Source organism: Polistes canadensis, unplaced genomic scaffold, assembly GCF_001313835.1.
Source record: "Polistes canadensis isolate GaletaPanama2010 unplaced genomic scaffold, ASM131383v1 scaffold_31, whole genome shotgun sequence".
Taxonomy (NCBI): domain Eukaryota; kingdom Metazoa; phylum Arthropoda; class Insecta; order Hymenoptera; family Vespidae; genus Polistes; species Polistes canadensis.
Genome location: NW_014569578.1, coordinates 806,166 through 824,180, shown reverse-complemented (window position 1 = coordinate 824,180; position 18,015 = coordinate 806,166). Strand labels below are relative to the sequence as shown.

Here is an 18,015-nt window from a genome sequence, read left to right as displayed (position 1 = left end):
GAAAATCAGAACTGAAACGTTTAAATGTTTGTTAATGCAAAATGAATAATAATGTTTTCCATTTATCAAATGCAATAGTAACGAAGATGTAACGTGACAAATAGCATGACCTTTTTTATCAATCGCGTTCATATAGCAGCTGATATGAAAATCTTGATATATTTCATAAGTCTTAACCGTAGTAAAACATGTTTTAAATAAAAATCGAATTTCTTCGAGGAGAGATTAAGTCTACCAAATTTTTTTTAGTAGACGCGTCAAAATTATCTTAAGGTCAACTTGGTTTTTTCTTTTAATGTTATATACATTTTTTAACCTATTTTTCTCGATGAATGTAAAGAAAAGATTAATATTTAGAGAATACTTAGATATCATTTAGAAAGTTATTTAAATGAATTTAATTTCCTAAATATGTGAACTTAATCTCTGTGGATAACAAGAGATTACTGTATACATAAATTTTATGAATGAGAGAACGACATATTTGAAATATTTACCAAAAGCAGATGGTATTGCACTCGTAGTCAGGCAAAACGAGCCTAAAACCTTCTATAAATTTGATTCTATCTTTAAAATATTCAGCAGCGGACATTGCTAATTGAACTGATGCATCCAAACCAATTGTGCCATGTGCTTTCCACATAAGCCAAAATTTCATAGCATCTACCTGCAAACAATTTTCATCGATTATTGATTACTTTATTAACCCAACATTTTGACATCTAATCATTATGTTGTTAGAGTAATACAAACCTTTCTACCGCATTGCACGCTCTTATCACCAGTGTCATAAGAAACGTCGTAAAATTTGTCCTGCTGAAAAAGATACTTCGCACCGGCACAATTAGTCTCGTGCAATGCTTTTTTACCTTTTACTAAAAATATTGAACACTGTAAAGGTACACCAAGCATTTTGTGTGGATTCCAGGAAACTGAATCGGATCTAAAATAAGAATGATCAAATTTGAACTTATGCTCGATTTTGTTCAAGATTTAACTCGATATATAAGTGTTACTCTTTAAATTCACCCTTTTGCAAATGAAATTGCAAGTCAAATTCACTTTGACTTGCAAAAAGGATAAATTTAAAGTGCAACTTCTATAATAAAAAGAATTACGAACAACTCAATCCCATACAAACGGTCCCGATAAGTGTTACAAAGCAGTAAAGTTCCACCTAGGCATGCCTGTTTAAATAATTTCATTAAGATTACAATAGACAACGCGTAATAGTTTATATAAACATATGTTTTTTCATAGAAATACTACGAACGTCAACATGCATCCAAAGAGACTCGTCCTTGCAAATACTAGCTATTTCTGGTAGTGGATCGAAAGCACCGAGAACTGTCGTTCCGCATGTTGCATTAACAAAAAATGGCAATTTTTTCTTACTCTTGGCCTCCTGTATTGCATTCCACAACTCTGTTGGTATCATCTTTCCGAACTCATCAGTCTTGATCTAAGACAAGTAAGAAGAAGATAACACCCTATATAGTTGGGATTCCAATTTTTTAATAATCACGTAAAATTTTCATTGTTACCGCACAGATTTACTGTTATTACATAAAATAATTAGCTTTTCTGATAAATTAGATTTCCACTTAAAAGTTAAATGTAAGATACAATGCATAGGAACCTTGTAAACTTGATCAGTCCCGATACCCAACCAATGAGCTGCCTTCATTATAGAATAATGACCTTCTTCACTGGTAAAACATGCCAAAGGAGGAAAAGCACTGGAACCCTTTTTCTTAATATCCGGTAATATCTTATATCTAGCCATTACCATGGCGTACATGTTAGATATACTACCACCTGGGCATAAAATCCCATCAGCATCCGGTGTTGATGGATAATCAACAAGCTTCAAACATTCGTTTATTATCTCTTGTTCAATCAACGTAAATACTGGACTTACTTCATACGTGTACCTTAGAAAGATTAATTAACAAACCATTAGAAAATGTTAAAGAACGAATTAATTTACAGAGTTGGCCAATAATTTATTGTTTTTTTACTATTTTTAGATTGCTAATTTGTACTCACGTACAAAATGCAAAAAAGATAACAGAAAAATATACTAAATTCATATAAAATGAATAATCTGTATAAATCGACAAACGGATGAATATATATCACAAATGATTGATTCCGTTCTAATCAAAAGTATAATTAATTATATCACGTTATTAATGATTATTCAATGAATCATGACCTTTGTTTACATGATTTTCATTACTTCTCTTATTTATCAATCAATGATTCTTCATTAATTAATAATAACGGATTATTTAATTAATAGGCTGATTTTACATTAAACATAATTTTCAATTATGAATAAGATTACAGTTTGCTAAACCTGTTGATAATACGAAACTTACTGACTCGTATTTAAAACTTCGGTAAGCCAAGAACCGGCAAGTCCATATTTATCCACACCGGCAAAAAGTTGATTGTGAAAGTTAGGACTAAAAGTTTTAACAGAATATTTGATTATTTTTCGTATTGCAGCCTCGATTTCTTCGGAAGTAGAACCATCATCTTTTAATCTAAATGATAATATTTCCTGAAAATGTACATAGAAATTTAATAAGAAAGATAATTCAATTTAAAAAGAGACAAAAATAAAATTTAGCGATCCTGAAAAATCTCAAATATAAATTTTCAGAAAGATTGAATAAATTTTTAATAAAACAGTCCTTTTTGTTTAAAAATAAAATAATATCAGATTCATAATCAGTGACCCCCGAAACCTTTAAATACCAATTTTCAACAAAATTAAACTACATCTTTATATCCATCCTGCATTGGGTCCATTGTGCATCGTGAACGCGTTAATCTGTTTGACATTTTATTTATAATTTTTTTTTATTACTTTTATTAAGAATTTTGAGGTCGACCATTTCGTTCTGATTGGCTAATCGCTAGAAAAGTCGATGAAACCATGGACTAATTTGAACGAGGTCGGTACATTGAAAATAATGATATCAGTAAGGAACTCTAAACATCGAACAAAAAATAGTTTTAAACCATTTGGAAAAAGCACAACACGAAATATGCAATAAACTTACTTCATTGTTTCATTAAAATACGAAGAAACGTTTTCCTCGACTCAATATAAAATTATAAAGTTTATCATATTTTAGTATCCAAATATTTTTTTGAGAGAGTTACTATATACTATATACTATATTAGATATTTTTAATGTACATATATTTTTTTAAATTAAACTAAACTTTTCTGGCAATTTAATCCTTATACATTATATCAGTGGTTCTCGTTCACAAAAAATCTGAAGTGTGCACATGTTACAAGTTGCAACATGTTACAAGATTTTCATAATCTTATTTTTATTTTCAATTCGATGTTATAAGATTCGATATCTAGTGAGCTTAGCGCAAAATAATTTTTAAAAAATTTCTACAAATAAAATGTGTATTATTTATTGTTAATAAATCCTTGAAAAAAAAAACTTTTATTTTTTTTGCAGGGTGAATTTTTACAAAAAATTTGGCATAGGACGTTTTGAGAAAACCTGAATTCAACAAAGATAACCGAAAATAGAGAAAGCTTGAAAACCACTGCATTAGGTTGCTTTAACAGTTTATACAAATTTTGAACAAAATTGATAATATATTTAAAAATATAAATTATATACATAATTATAAATCTGCATGAACTTTCCTGGTAACCCAATAGAAATATGATAATGCTCATGGAGTCAAAGATTGATGGTAAAATGCGAAACTGATAAAAGAGTGACGTGTATTAAGCATAAGTTCAACGAACGTGCATGCACATATACACATACACACACAATAATACTATCCATTTTATTGGAACAATCAAACGTTATTACAATACTTCTTCGAAACGTACGATATTCGTTAATCTAAAAATATATCGAGAATATTTCACAATACGAAATAAATACGAATAAATATTTGATGATTGAAATAGTTATTTGTATTTTTGAAAAGTAATATTTAACTGTAGGAGAAGAAAATATTTTTGATTGAAAAAAAGAACAAACGAGTTTAATAATAATTACTTTTCGATCCAGATTCATTATTTTTTCATGCGATTTCTTATAAATATTTTAAAAATAGAATAATTAATGCTCACATTTTATAATCACTTAACTAGAACTATTGTCGTTATTGATATTGTACTTATCAATAAATTTCATAATAGTATTGCAGCGATTTTGTAATTCATTGAATGATTTTAGGTTTCTGTCGAAATGTTTTAAAATTAGTAAAATATAAATAAATAAAATTTTATATATTTTTCTAGGAATGAAAAAACGCGTAAGATTTGTTATACTAATTGTGAATTTATTGTAAAAAAAAATTAAGAAACAATACGAGTAATATATATATATATCAATGATTTAGTATTTAGTACATAAGTACAAAAAAATATTCAGTTATTCTATTATCGAAAAGAAATTCTTCTTGCATAGTTGTGCAGATATAAATCAAAGTAAAAAATAAAATAAAAATTATACTTATTTCATATTATTTCGAAAAAATGTGCATTTCGCGTATCGTATTCTTCGTAAGTAATCGATGGCAATGAAAATATTTATATTTTACAATAATGTTTACAATAAACATAAACGCTGACGAACAACAAATTCTAACAATTGAAAAGTTACAAATAGACTACACTTTTCTCAGAAAATAATGACATTAAGGCTTGATTCGATCAAGGCTACAAAAAATATAAATATTTATATTAATTCAAATTTAAAGATAACGATCTCGTACAACAATTATTAGTTATATAATATTTCGTTAGTGTAAAACGCACAATTTTATTTGCAAGTAAAAAGAATATTTACTTTTCCGTGTATTATCCACAACAGTTTACATATGAGTAAACTGATCTACCTTACACTTTTCAATCTCAACCAATACAAGTCATTATCGTAAATCAACAATTCATATGTTTGCTTTTTTTAAAGTAATGTAACTTAATATTTTAAACACAATTACTATCTATTATTTACCTTGAGATCAGTAGGATGACGAAAATTAACTACCGAATGAGCATTAGGATTAAAGATTTTTTCTTCTTTAAGGATCCTTAGAAGATCTTCGAGCAAGTTAAGTGTCCCGTTATCGTTACAAGTCTCAGACATCGTGAAAGTCGTACTGAGGACTTCGCTCAAGCCGAAAGCTGTTCTTACCATGGGATTTGGTATGTAGTAGTATTTATATGTGTAAGTAAGTACGTATACTTATTTGTAAACATGAGACAGACGAAGGAGCTACTAAACAAGAGAGAGAAAGAGAGAGAGAGAATAAATGTTCGTATCATTAAAATGCGTGCGCAAGAAACAGCCTAATCAAATGAATTCACTCTGTCATCCTTCCATTTTTTATCTCTTTTACTTCTGATTTTTTTTTTTATTTAACTCAATTGTTTATATTACTATAAAGATAAGAACATATCTGATCGGATTAAAACAAATCAAGGTAATTCAAATAATTCTAAATGTTTAATTCATTTTTTCGAATTATTCTTGATATTGATCAATTTGCATTGTTATTTTTATTTTCATTTATTTATTGTATTATTATTATTGTTATTATTATTAGATGGTAAACGAGATTCCTGGCGTTCTCTGTGAATACTGGCAGAGCTGGATAAAATACTATTGGAAATCGTAAATATTAAATAAATCTTTTATTTTACACTATGCACACATATATTTTTGAAAATAAAATATTGCATTTATTCAATAATCTATTATTTCAAATAGTATTTAAAATAGAAATTAGTCAAGTACAAGTACAAGTACTGTTCTGTTTTACCGACGTTCGGATACACCCTGTGTATTTTTGATGCCATTATTATCCGCTAATTGGCGGTCGCGGCGTTTGATATCAAATTAAAAGAAACTTACATATCTTATTTGAGATTTGAAGTACATGCCTTAAAAATGGCGGGAGAATAGTTTGCAAAAGTTTGTGAATTAAGTTTAACGTATTGTAAATAATATATTTTATGTATTTATATGTAATGTCGTGTTGATTATGGAAATCTCGGATAATTTACCCAGCACTAGTCAACAAATATTGCAGGCACCGCAATGTACACCTAGATTAACATTTACTGTAGAGAAAGAACAGTTGGATAATGAAATTGACTCATATTCTCAAGGTAGAGTAATTAAATACAATGTATATTTTTCTTTACGTAAAATCACATATAATTATAATAAATTTGACAGTGTCACATTAACTTCATATTATAGATATAATATCTTTAACTTGGAATGTATTTGGAGTATCAGCATTGTTTGGATTTCAATATGATGATAAAACTAATCTTAAGTTATATGGAAAACGATTGAGAGAAGAAATAGCATCTAATTTATCGCATGAAAATGAAATATATATTGCTAAGGTTTCTATTGTAGGAGATGCAACAAAAAATGTTATGAATCAACCTTTAATACAGGTTTTTATTTTATTCATTATTTTTATTTTCTGCTTTTATTATTATTATTTTAAAATTATTTTTTTTTTTTTTACAAATATGTATATAAGACTGTATAGAATAGTTAATTACATATAACGTTTCTAATATTTATTGAAAAATATTTATAAATTAATTTCAGGTTGAAGTTCACGCAAAGAAATCAGATCCATATGAAAATCAAGAAAAATGTATTTATAAAGGATTTTTTCTATCATGGAAGAAAAATGATTTACGTACCAATAATACGACTAGATTACCATTATTGATATGTCGTGGTACTCGTCCGTGTATGAACATTGTACATTCCACTTTCAATCGTATGTTTGATTGTCATATAATTGAATTACCTATCGAACAAGATGATTTGATTTGGTTACTTGCAATTATAATCTTACCTGTTAACGACGATGAAATTTCAAAAAAAAGTGAAGAAGTTAAATTGGAATTTACAGTTCCTGGATTACCAATTAATAATACGATTAGTGTTGAATTTAAAAAATTAGATCTGATTAAAATTTTAAATGCGTATGTTTCAATATTGTTACAATATTAATAACATTTAACTCTTTGCAATCCAAATGATTTTTGCTTTTCCATTTCAACTGGTCCACAACAGGATTGCTTTTTTTTGATATCAAAAAATTAATATCATTTTTAAATCTGTAACTAATGTTGTTAGTATAGTCCTATACTATTAAACTACCATTAAAAATTAAATTTTCATTGCTCATTCGCTTGATCAATTTTGTTTCACTCTAAAATATTTCTTTTTATTATATTTTCTTGTAAAAATTAGCATATCTACAGTGTAAAAGAACAGTTAAGTATTTAAAATTTGAGTAAACAACTCGTAAGAATTCATTGAAGTAAAATATGGTGTTAAGTCAAAATCGATATTGGACCGCAAAGGGTTAAAAAAGCTATATTTATTATAATTATATATTGAATATAAAAAAATTAACATTATAAATTAATTTACAGTATAATAGAAAATCAAAATGATGAAAGGGAAACGGATATAACGGACTTGACTATCGAACAAATTCAAAGATTTCGTAAGTGTTTATACATTCAAATAAAAAACATTGCTGGATTAGAATTAGGATTATGCAATTTACACAGAATTAGTTTGTCAGCCGCAACTATAATGGGCAACAAGGTTAGTTATTAATTGCGAATCGATTTTTAAGTTTAATAATATATTATTTACAAAAAAATTGAAGTTAGAAAGAGAGAGATAGAATTATAAATTATTAATTTATTACCATTTTTTAGATGAAGATAATGGACCCACATCGTGTAAAGCGTATATTATCATATATGACAGAGAAATCTGTAGACATGTTTCATGCATTTTTATAACAATTAATTTTAGTATGTGTTATATATTTTTTCTTCCTTTTATTTTTTATGTTTCTTTAACATTTTAATATTTCAATTTTTTAAATATTTCACTTCTTTTTAATATTGTATAAAGATAACATGTTTATAAATATTAAATAATATAATAATTACTTTTATATTTATATTGTTCATTTTTTCAGTCATCTATTATGTTTAAGGTAAAACTTATGTCATTTCGACTTCCTCATCCACAATATCCATCTATAACATATATAAAATAAATATTGTTTGAGTATTTGAAAAATTTGCATGAATGTGAAATATAAAAATGACATGGTACGCACTGATCAATTATAACAAATATTTGAATATTCTTGGTAATAATTATCTTGATAAAAATCTGTAGATATTTAATGTTTTTCAAACTTACACTAGTTGTCAATGGTTTTGCATTATTTTTCTTTTCCTTGAGATTCAATAAATAATGTCTGATATCTACATAACCATCAGGTTTATCGTCGAATGGAGATAAAGATATTCCAAGTATTTCAGGTAACATAAAAAGTTTCAACCATGTCACAAGAGGTGTATGACCTTTAGTGTATAGTCCATCACGATGATAAAATAATAATCCATCTAATGGTGCTAATGCATATAAATTTCCTAACGACGATTCAAGATTGCAATCAAAATTTATATGTGGAAGAAATAAAATAGGATATTTATTGTTACAGGTATCACCTTTTTGTAACTCTTGTATTTCTTGAAATTTTGATTTTAACCAAAAAAATCGAAATTCTGTCTGAAATGAAAAATATCATTAAAAAAGAAAATGAATCAATTAATTTCTTATAATATAAATTCAATGATATGAATAATATTATGTATTACATCACAATTTAAAAGGGATTGATTAGACCATGCCAGTACATCCAAAACATAATATGTTTTTCGATTTTCTACCCATATACAATCCAAAATAGTGCAACGACTATGATGTTCACTGGAACTTCCTCCTGGCAGTGCAGATTGAAATTTTCCTAGTCTGTTACCACGTCTATTAAAAGCCTTTGTTGTATTCTAGTAAAAGTAATAATAATGTTTTGATTTAGAATAAAATGTTTTACTATGTTTAAGGTAATATCAATGTATGCAATATATTTATTACATACTTTGTGCGCAATTAGTAAAGTTCTTTTGCCTTCGGGACAAGGAACTACAATCCATTTTTCTAGAATATCTTGAGGTGCTTCGAACATCCATTCTGACAGCATAAATTGATTCGCATAATGTTTACATCGTTCATATTTTTTCCAAGGCTTGTTGTAATGTTCAATTTCCATATATTCTTTATCTTCATTGTCAGAGTTAAAAATATCCAATATGTCTCGTCTAGTATTAAACACGATATTTCTATTTCTATAGAGATATAATTTCTTCAATTACCAAAAATGATAAATATTTATTTAAAAATAAACGAGAGAGAGAGAGAGAGAGAGAGATACATTTAACACTTATCCAAGCAGTTTCATTTTTTAATGTAAATTTACAATTGGAGTCCAATGGAATATTTATAAAAATAATACCTTATTTTTCAAATAAATTATAAACAATACTTTATAATAAATTACTTGTTAATATATATAATGAGAATTAAATGAGCTAATCAATATAGTTATTTTAAAATCATATAGTTTGTAATTTTCAACTCACTAAGAGTAAACCTGAAAGATTTCTGGAATGTTTACAAGAATAGTTCAAAATTTTAAATAGATTCTTACTACTAGCTTACTTTGTCAAACTATACAAAGTCTGATCTAAAAATATATTAAATCCATTGGACTCACCTTGCTTGAAAAAGTTTTAAGTAATATATTTACACTATTTTTCTAACCTATAATAATATTTACTTTTTTTGAATTTCTAAAAGTTGTTGTCGTCTCAACTCCTGAGGATTGTAAATGCTGTCAACATCTAATTTATAGTTATATTTTTTAATTGGTTTCTTGTAAAACGCAGATCGTATATTTTTACATTGTTTCTCGTTAGTATTTTCTAGGTTAATATCCATTGATGCCATAGTCTCACGTTTTTAAAATTCTTAATTATACTATAATAAATATTATTTGTATAATAAACAATGTATAACCTATAACTTCATCATATGTATAATGTAAATATCACTGTTTACTTGATTTATAATCCTGTGAATAAATGTATCATTTTAATTCATAAAAAAAATGAAGAAAGTTGTAGACCGAATGAAGAGAGAGTATAAGATCTGGTGGATCAATAATTAATTACAACTTTATTATGGTGTAAAACCGTATTCTTGGTTAATAGAAACCAAACTAATAATTTCGCTTCGAGCGCCGCATATATCCGGCATCCAAACATGCGTATACAAGTGCCATCTTTAATCAATAATAAATTTTTCGTTATCAACAGAACATTTTCTCTATTGATTTAATTAACAAATTGGATTAATCACTTCTTAAGCACAAAAAAGTTGGCATAGAACTTCAACAGCAAAAAAAATGAATAAGTTCTTTTAATTGCTTTCTTTATTAATTAATTATTTAATTAGTTATTAATAATTGAAAAACCAAAAACATCTTTCTCATTTCTAAGCAAAGCAATGAAGTTTTCTATTGTTTTTTGTTTTCAATCAATTGCTGACTTTTTGTTTGTCCGGCTCCTCAACTTTATTTTATCAAATATATTTTATTTATCGTTAATTAGTTGAAAATAATTTGTACACTTTGAATAATTATGAAATGGCGACGTCATGAGTGGAAGATATGTTATACGCATGCGCAACCACAAATTCAAGGCGCAAGCGCACTTTGAAAGAAAATGAAAGTAAAGTTGGTATACCCCTGCAGGGGGGATATATTTAAAAGAAAAATTATAATTTACAAAATATTTACCTATTTCTTTTCACTACCCTATAAGTTGTTACTTTGGAAATCAACTTTAAATAAGGCCCTAAGCGAAGCAGATCTTACTTTTATCGCTGTTTTCCAACTCCAAATATGAACGTAAAAAGGTAGAAAAGGTGCTTAAGTTGTAAGGCGCGTCAAATCTTATATGTTCAAAAAATTAACGCATAATATTGTAAGAAGAGTTAGCTATCTTTGGTCTGTATAGCACAAATTTGTGTATAAAAATTGTAATTAATTAAAAGTTTCGAGCATTTCGAATAATTTATATACAATACTTGTTTTTAAATCATTTTCATCATTGACAATAAAATTTACATAAACAAGATAACAACAATTTCATTATTTTACGTAGCCTAAGTAATAATATATATCCATAATAATATAATAAAATAAAATAAATTAAAAAAAAAATAATGATATATTCGTATTGCTAATTTAGGGTTACAGATAATTAAAGATGAATAAGAAATTGATGTATTTAAAATAGTTAACAGAAATCCTAATGTACAAACGTAAAACTGTATATAACCTGTGAACATATTTATCAACATTGCAAAGTCAATATCAATGGATGGAAAAATATATTTTAGATGACGTTTAAATAAGATGGCAAAGTAAATTGATTGAATAAATCAATCATTTAATGTATTCAGTTGATGACGCACAAGAGATATTATTGCAATAAATTACTCGAGATATAATTTCGTTTTTTTTCTGCTTTTTTATCTGCCATCGACTACTAAGAAAATTTCTTTTTAATTTTATTTCTACAAGGATTTAATTGCACTCGTCTTAATCGAGTTTATAATAACAATTTTTGTTTCTTTTTTACAGAGAAGCCTTACATGTTCTGTAAGTATTATGTTTTTAAACACTTTTGTCGGAAATATTACTTCTGATGCTTCTGTTACTGTCTCTCCTTTGAGGACCACGAGTTTGTCTTGTATTACGACCAGTTGTTGGTAATTCTCTGTCACTACCGACTCTCCTCAAGCTCGTGTCTCTGTCGATACGAGATTTGTTATTTTTCTGTACGGGACCTCGGATATTGGTATACACAATGTAAACAGCAAGAATACCAACGACGAACATTGCAACTCCTACGCCACTGACAGTACCGACCTATTGAACAAATTCAATTAATTCAAAACTTAAAATCAATTTTCTTTTCTTTTCTTTTCTTTAATTAAATAATTTCTTAGCTATGCCACAACTATGGAAGTAAATATTTTTCGTATAGAAAAAAAGAATGAAGTGTATATATCTCGACCGATAAGTGAAATTATTATTAATGTACGAGAACTTATACTTTTTTTTTATATTTTAATTTGAAATCGATTAAATATTTACGTATCGTACAGGAAAACATCAATTTTCGGTTTAGATAGACAAAAAATATGCAAACATATTCGGAAGTTGACCGGTTTTTCTTTTTTCGACGCAGTCGAAAAGTAACCCCTTTAATGTTTGCGTTTGCTATGAACAACGTATGAAAAAGTAAATATTTTCCATACGGGCAAACAATAGTTTGCGTATTTCTACCGGAAAGTGATATAATTATTTCTGCATGAGAAACTCTTTTACTCTGAAATTTTAAATTAATTAAAATATTTACGTCTCGATAACAAAATATCAATTTTAAGTTAAGATGCATAAATAATTATTTCCTGTAAAAGATATGCAGTGTAATTTTTTTTTAATTTTTGGTCTGTGTCCGCAAATGATCCTTTTCTGTAATAGAATTTTTGATTGCAAAAGAAAATAATTTACGGAAAAGTAAATATGTTTCGCATGAAACATCATTGGCATTCGGCAATAGAAAGTAATAAGAATTATTTTTAAACTAATTTTATCATTGAATACTCTGACCATAAAGTAGAGTATCTCAAATACTTTTGATTGTTTAGCAAAATATGTGAGAAGTACTTTATCCATAATAATTGAAATTTCTTTTGATCAGTTACTAAATTATCGATATGTATATATTCATCTATCGTTTCTTGAATTTTTGTCAGTAATGAGTTTAGTAAAGCAAATCTTACTGCTAATTCAATCTCTGATTAAGTGCATAATATTTTATCTTTTTCATCTGACCTACTTTAACCTCTTAATTTTTCCAAGAAAAACCTACAATATAACTAGGACATTACCATAAATTACAAAGTGGCAAAATAGGTTATAATGAAATTTGTTAAATTATTTCGTATTGATGCCAACAATGGTACCAGTTAAAATTATAAAATGTGAGCAATAATTTGTGATTTTAATGGTATTTGTAATAGATCGTACAAAAAAATACTACGTGCATTTCGAGCGGAAAGTGACTACCACTGTATTCACCATACTTCTTAACTTTCGTCTGGCGCCTTGGCCAAAAATATTTACGTCTCGTAAAGCAAAATATCATTTTCCTGTCTAGACCCACAAATAAAACTATTTACGAATAAGATAAGAAAGTAGGATTTTGTCTACGTTTATTCACCATAGTCCACCATTCGTTGTCATCCATTTCAGTAACGAGAACATGCGTAGAATCATGTTCGTGTTCATGAAGCATTTTCATTTCTTTCGTTGCACATCCAACTGGAGTCCCTTTTTCCTCTGATATGATTTTTTCAAAAACATCAGGAATACCGTCATCGTCTTCGTCATCGTCATTATTATTATTATCATTTTTATCGTCGTCATCGTTATCTTCTTCCCATTGTACCTTTACTTCATTTTTTTGTACAATCACGTTACCTAGATTATCTAATTTAGAACCTTTCTTTTTAATCAAAAGATCAAGAGATTGAGGTGCCTCTTGTGATTCTGCATTATGCGATATAATTACATTCGATAGAATGTTGTTCCAATCTACGGAGTTCATTGGATTCTTGCATTTTTTCTTTTTACTAAAAATAATAATAACATTATGAATAATAATTTAAGATAAAAATAGTAAAAATGAGAATGACTATTTTTAATATTTACCACACTAAATCGATTGCTTTAGTATAAATTTCAATCGCATCTTCGAGCCATCTTACTTCCCTTAACTCTTCGGCATCATATTTTCCGGTTCCTTCACCGTGAGACCACCATTTTGATTTATCGACCCTTGCTTCGAGTCCAGGTAATTCTTCTCTTTACGTAATACAATCATAACGTTTGTTACTATTTATTTATTAAAAGCACAGTTGCTAAAATATGGCTATTGAATTTAATATATTTTTTTTTATTAAAATCTTATTCATTATTTAAACTACTTTAAATGTTTCTTTAATACACATACATAAACTAATAAGATTATCTATGATAAAACATGAAAAAGTAAAAGATAATTAATTCAATTAAATTTATAATGTATTTTTATAAAAATAAATACTTTTCAATATACAGGATGTTTCACAATTTACTTTACTTAACTACCAAATTGTAATTTGTTTTTAACAAATATTTGGAGTCACGTAATCGTGGATCCATACATTTTTTAACAACACTATAACTGAAGGTTCATGTTTAGCGAAATGAACAACAAAATATTGCAATTATATTTAATAAACCAATATTGATCTTTTGTTTTTATTTTTATTTTTTTCAGTAAAGCGACTTTTAAGATACTGTATATGTCTTAATATTAAAAATGTAAAGATCATTACCTTGAATCTTCCAAAAGCAATATAGTATTAGATGTATCAACAGTATTAACGTGTTCCTCGAGATTGCCTTCGCTAACAATAAGAATAGTTGCGTTTACTAGTTTATTAAAGAATCCTTCGTCAGGTTGTCCAATATGTACAACATGCGACGTATAATCTACAAAAATAATCATTAACGTGACGTAAAATTTGTCGAAAATAATTAATTATCAGAGTTAATCAATAATTATTCATAATCTAATAATATTTTTTTTTCTACTAACTGTGCTGTCAGGTATTTATTTTGACGAAAAAAATATGCTTTACCTTTATCTTTCTCGTTGTCATCATCGTTGTCATCATTGTGAACAATAACGCACAAGTTCTTTGCAATAGCCGCCATAGTTAATTTCCTAGCAATATTCTGCACATCATCATCTAAATCTTCGTCACTATTAGCCACCAATGTGAATGATTTCCATTTTAGCATATCAATGACTTTTAAAACTCCCTAAAAATAATAATATTTCAAGTTTTATGTTATTTATATTCATAATGTATCTAATAACTTAAAGCTGCAAAATTGCATCTACAAATTTTCTGCAAAAACTCATATTACTTATTATTAAGTCTTGATAAACAAAGGAAAATTTATTCTATCTTACAAAAAAAACAAAATTATAATCGTGTCCAGTTATTAAGTACACGCTGTATAAAATTGTCAAACTCGTAATCCGCGCGAGCTGTTCATAACCCAATAGAATATTATCATAAATTATTACTAAGTTTACTCTTAGGGAAGTTGTTTTTTTGGACGGGTTTAATTAAGATGAACACTATATTTATCCGTTGAACGTTTCGTCTCTATTTGAGACTTTTCCTCAGCAACTTGATAGTTATGTTCATAAGTCAATATAACATCATTTTTATTACAGTCATAAGTTATCACTATCTTATAAATAGAGTCAATTTTTAAGAACGTTATTCTACTATAACTTTTCGAACACTACTCCAAAAAAAACAACTTCCCTAAGAGTAAACTTAGTAATAATATTAATAAATTTTGGATAAGAAAAAAAATCTTGATTATATTAACATTATCATAAATGTTTTTAAAACATTCAGATTTATATGCACTTATCAATTTTTATTTGATATAACTATTATTAGCATTAGTTCATTTTACGATAATATTTTTTTATTTTCTTTGAATATGGTTGAAGGTAGTCAAAACATTGGGCATCCATTTTGTGTATCATCTAAGAATATTATTATTAAAAAATATGCCAGTTACCTCTACCAAATAGGAATCGGATTCGTGAATGAGTTGATGAAGATATGGCGCGTTAGATGCTTTTCTCACAATATGTGGTATCTTTAACACAGATGTTACTTTGTGAACAGCTTCAGCATTTGTTGGTGTATCGGGACCAATTATACCTATATGTTAAAAAGGAGAGAAAGAAAATCAAAATTGATTATATAGGTATCATACAAAATGTTATTATTTTGCATTAAATCTTTTTTAAATGATAGAAATATTTACCCAAATAATGAGGAGCTTGCAAACAATTAATATCCGCTGAAACTAAAGCTTTCATGGAAGCTTTCAAAGCGCCTGTGATGCTACCGCATGTATCGAAAACCGCTATATCTGTAATACAGATTATATCTTATTATTATACTTCTATTTATTTAGTTCATATGTTGAATAATTAATTTTTGTTTAAATAAATAAAATAAATGATCAGAATATTAAAATATTCTGTTTAAGTATTCAATATTAAATGTCAAGGTCGTGTCAAGTATTGGATTGGAGTTGCGTTATTAATTGTGACAATTTATGTTGTTAAATATTGATTATTTATTATTATAAATACTAACTATAAAATTAAAATAATTCGCAAATTATTATACTTAGAAATATTTTTATTTAAATAACGATAATTTTTCTGTTAATTGACATAATATTGATGTTTTATTAGAAATACGGATTATTTATTTAAAATACTGACCATTTTTGTATTAAAATGTATAAAAATGTTTAAAAAATAATAACTTTAGAACACTGATTAAAAATCTTGAAAAATACTGATTTAATAAATAACTGTTTTTATCATTTCGTACTAATACTATAAAACGTTGACAAATGTAACATAATAATTACCAATATCCATAGTATTAGATTTATTGTTATGAATCTCCGCCAATAATTTAGCAGCCTCGTAAAGCAAAACACCCTTCGTCGATAATTTTTTGCAAGGTGCGTCATCGTGAATGCTCGTCAATAAAGAAATGTGTCCTCGAGAATCACATTCTGTACGCACTCCGCAAGTACATGCTGCTATGATCGCGAAAATGACACCCCATTGATGATATTTTTCCATTCTATCTTTTTTCGATCAATTACTTTTTTTTCAGTAATTAATGCTTTTAACGAGGACAAAAAAAAGGAAAAAGTATTTAATTTTGTTGTCTTCTTATTATTCGAATTACAACACTAAATCTTCACTTCCACTTATTTTACCATATTCTACGTTTAATTTTTTTTTTTATATGATATCAAACGACGTAGGATGTTTAATTTAATCAAGAAAATAATGTACGTTCGATCAAATCCTACGCGTTGGTTAACAATACTTTAAAAAGTAGTTGATCGAAATGCGCTATACGGAAAGACTGTGATCTATCTTCCGAGTGCAGACCTTGGTATTGAAAAATGCTACCTTTATAAGGAAGCCGCGACATGTATTATGTGAATTTGTAGGGTTTTAACTATGTATCTTCAAAGCAGGCGCTCTCAAAGCAAACTTTTTCATTATTTTCCTCAAATAATATTTAATTTAACTTGATTTTCTATTATATATATTCAATTATATAAAAAAAGAAATTTTTTTCATTTTGTTTAAATCACATTTTTGTTTGAAATTATAATTGTTTTTATAACAAGTTTGGAATACAAATTTTAATGTTCTTTTTCTATTTTTGTAAAACAAAAAGTTATTATATTAGATTAAAAATGATAATTTTAAATATAATTATGAATTATATTCGTTCATTAGTAAATTTTGGTATATTTGTAAGAAATAAATGAGAACCACATTTAATGATTTCAAAGCTTCTTATCGTAGTATATCGATTGTTAGATGACTATACTTAATACTCATTGCACAACTAACTCTTGCATAACTAATCGTACGATTAGTTAAATCTTGTTGGTGTAAAATTCGTAGATAACATTACCTGCCAGTGTTATTACAAGAAATATCGAATTTATTATTTTTATTAAATCCTCTAATGCTTGATATTTTTCTTATTTAAGATAAGGTTTGTGTAATATAAGAGGGCCGTTTTGGGACTCAAAGACTATTTTATGATCTTTCCAAACCTTCACTTTACAATAATTTTATATTATTCCATGTATGACATACATATAATGTGGAATATAATGTATATGTTACCATTAAAGTGTATAATTCTATGAAATCATGAAAAACCTAAGGCTTACACAAAAAGATAGGCGTTTTAAGGAAAGCATATAAAAAGAATCTTATTATAGTTAAACTAGTAATTTGATTTGTTTTTAAAGACTACTTTTTTTCTACAACAA

The 18,015-nt window shown here is 27.0% G+C and overlaps 4 protein-coding genes across 6 annotated transcripts in view; 1 reads left to right on the top strand and 3 right to left on the bottom strand.

Annotated features, from left to right (window-relative positions):
* Nucleotides 1-5,218, bottom strand: part of LOC106784190 (cysteine sulfinic acid decarboxylase) — a 5,814-nt gene extending 596 nt beyond the window's left edge. The window contains exons 1-7 of the mRNA XM_014743477.1: nt 5,019-5,218; nt 2,385-2,569; nt 1,640-1,934; nt 1,274-1,462; nt 1,123-1,187; nt 754-943; nt 498-667 (exon numbers count right to left, since the gene is read on the bottom strand). Of these exons, the coding sequence (XP_014598963.1) occupies nt 498-667; nt 754-943; nt 1,123-1,187; nt 1,274-1,462; nt 1,640-1,934; nt 2,385-2,569; nt 5,019-5,201 (1,277 nt within the window). The 5' untranslated portion in view covers nt 5,202-5,218. The remainder of the gene's footprint in view (nt 1-497; nt 668-753; nt 944-1,122; nt 1,188-1,273; nt 1,463-1,639; nt 1,935-2,384; nt 2,570-5,018) is intronic.
* LOC106784191 (centromere protein L-like) lies at nt 5,190-7,912 on the top strand. Its single transcript, XM_014743478.1, has 7 exons — nt 5,190-5,209; nt 5,611-5,678; nt 6,075-6,175; nt 6,270-6,475; nt 6,636-7,021; nt 7,478-7,655; nt 7,772-7,912. Exons 2-7 carry the CDS (start codon nt 5,611-5,613, stop codon nt 7,856-7,858), a joined length of 1,026 nt encoding a protein of 341 aa, XP_014598964.1. The 5' UTR covers nt 5,190-5,209; the 3' UTR covers nt 7,859-7,912.
* LOC106784192 (snurportin-1) lies at nt 7,909-10,272 on the bottom strand. 3 transcript variants are annotated; one of them, XM_014743482.1, is made up of 6 exons: nt 9,751-10,272; nt 9,013-9,259; nt 8,732-8,920; nt 8,582-8,642; nt 8,271-8,503; nt 7,909-8,101 (listed from the first exon to the last, which is right to left on the bottom strand). In XM_014743482.1, exons 1-6 carry the CDS (start codon nt 9,918-9,920, stop codon nt 8,066-8,068), a joined length of 936 nt encoding a protein of 311 aa, XP_014598968.1. In that variant the 5' UTR covers nt 9,921-10,272; the 3' UTR covers nt 7,909-8,065. The 3 variants fall into 3 exon arrangements, with proteins under 3 accessions (XP_014598968.1, XP_014598967.1, XP_014598966.1); XM_014743481.1 differs by having other exon boundaries at nt 8,271-8,642; nt 9,751-9,950; nt 10,032-10,271; XM_014743480.1 differs by having other exon boundaries at nt 8,271-8,642; nt 9,751-10,271.
* Nucleotides 10,273-11,243: 971 nt separating this feature from the next.
* LOC106784186 lies at nt 11,244-17,109 on the bottom strand. The gene is made up of 8 exons (XM_014743472.1): nt 16,573-17,109; nt 15,952-16,059; nt 15,700-15,845; nt 14,733-14,916; nt 14,427-14,583; nt 13,759-13,911; nt 13,268-13,679; nt 11,244-11,907 (listed from the first exon to the last, which is right to left on the bottom strand). The coding sequence occupies exons 1-8, from the start codon at nt 16,790-16,792 to the stop codon at nt 11,653-11,655; spliced, it is 1,635 nt and encodes a 544-aa protein (XP_014598958.1). The 5' UTR covers nt 16,793-17,109; the 3' UTR covers nt 11,244-11,652.
* Nucleotides 17,110-18,015: the final 906 nt, after the last annotated feature.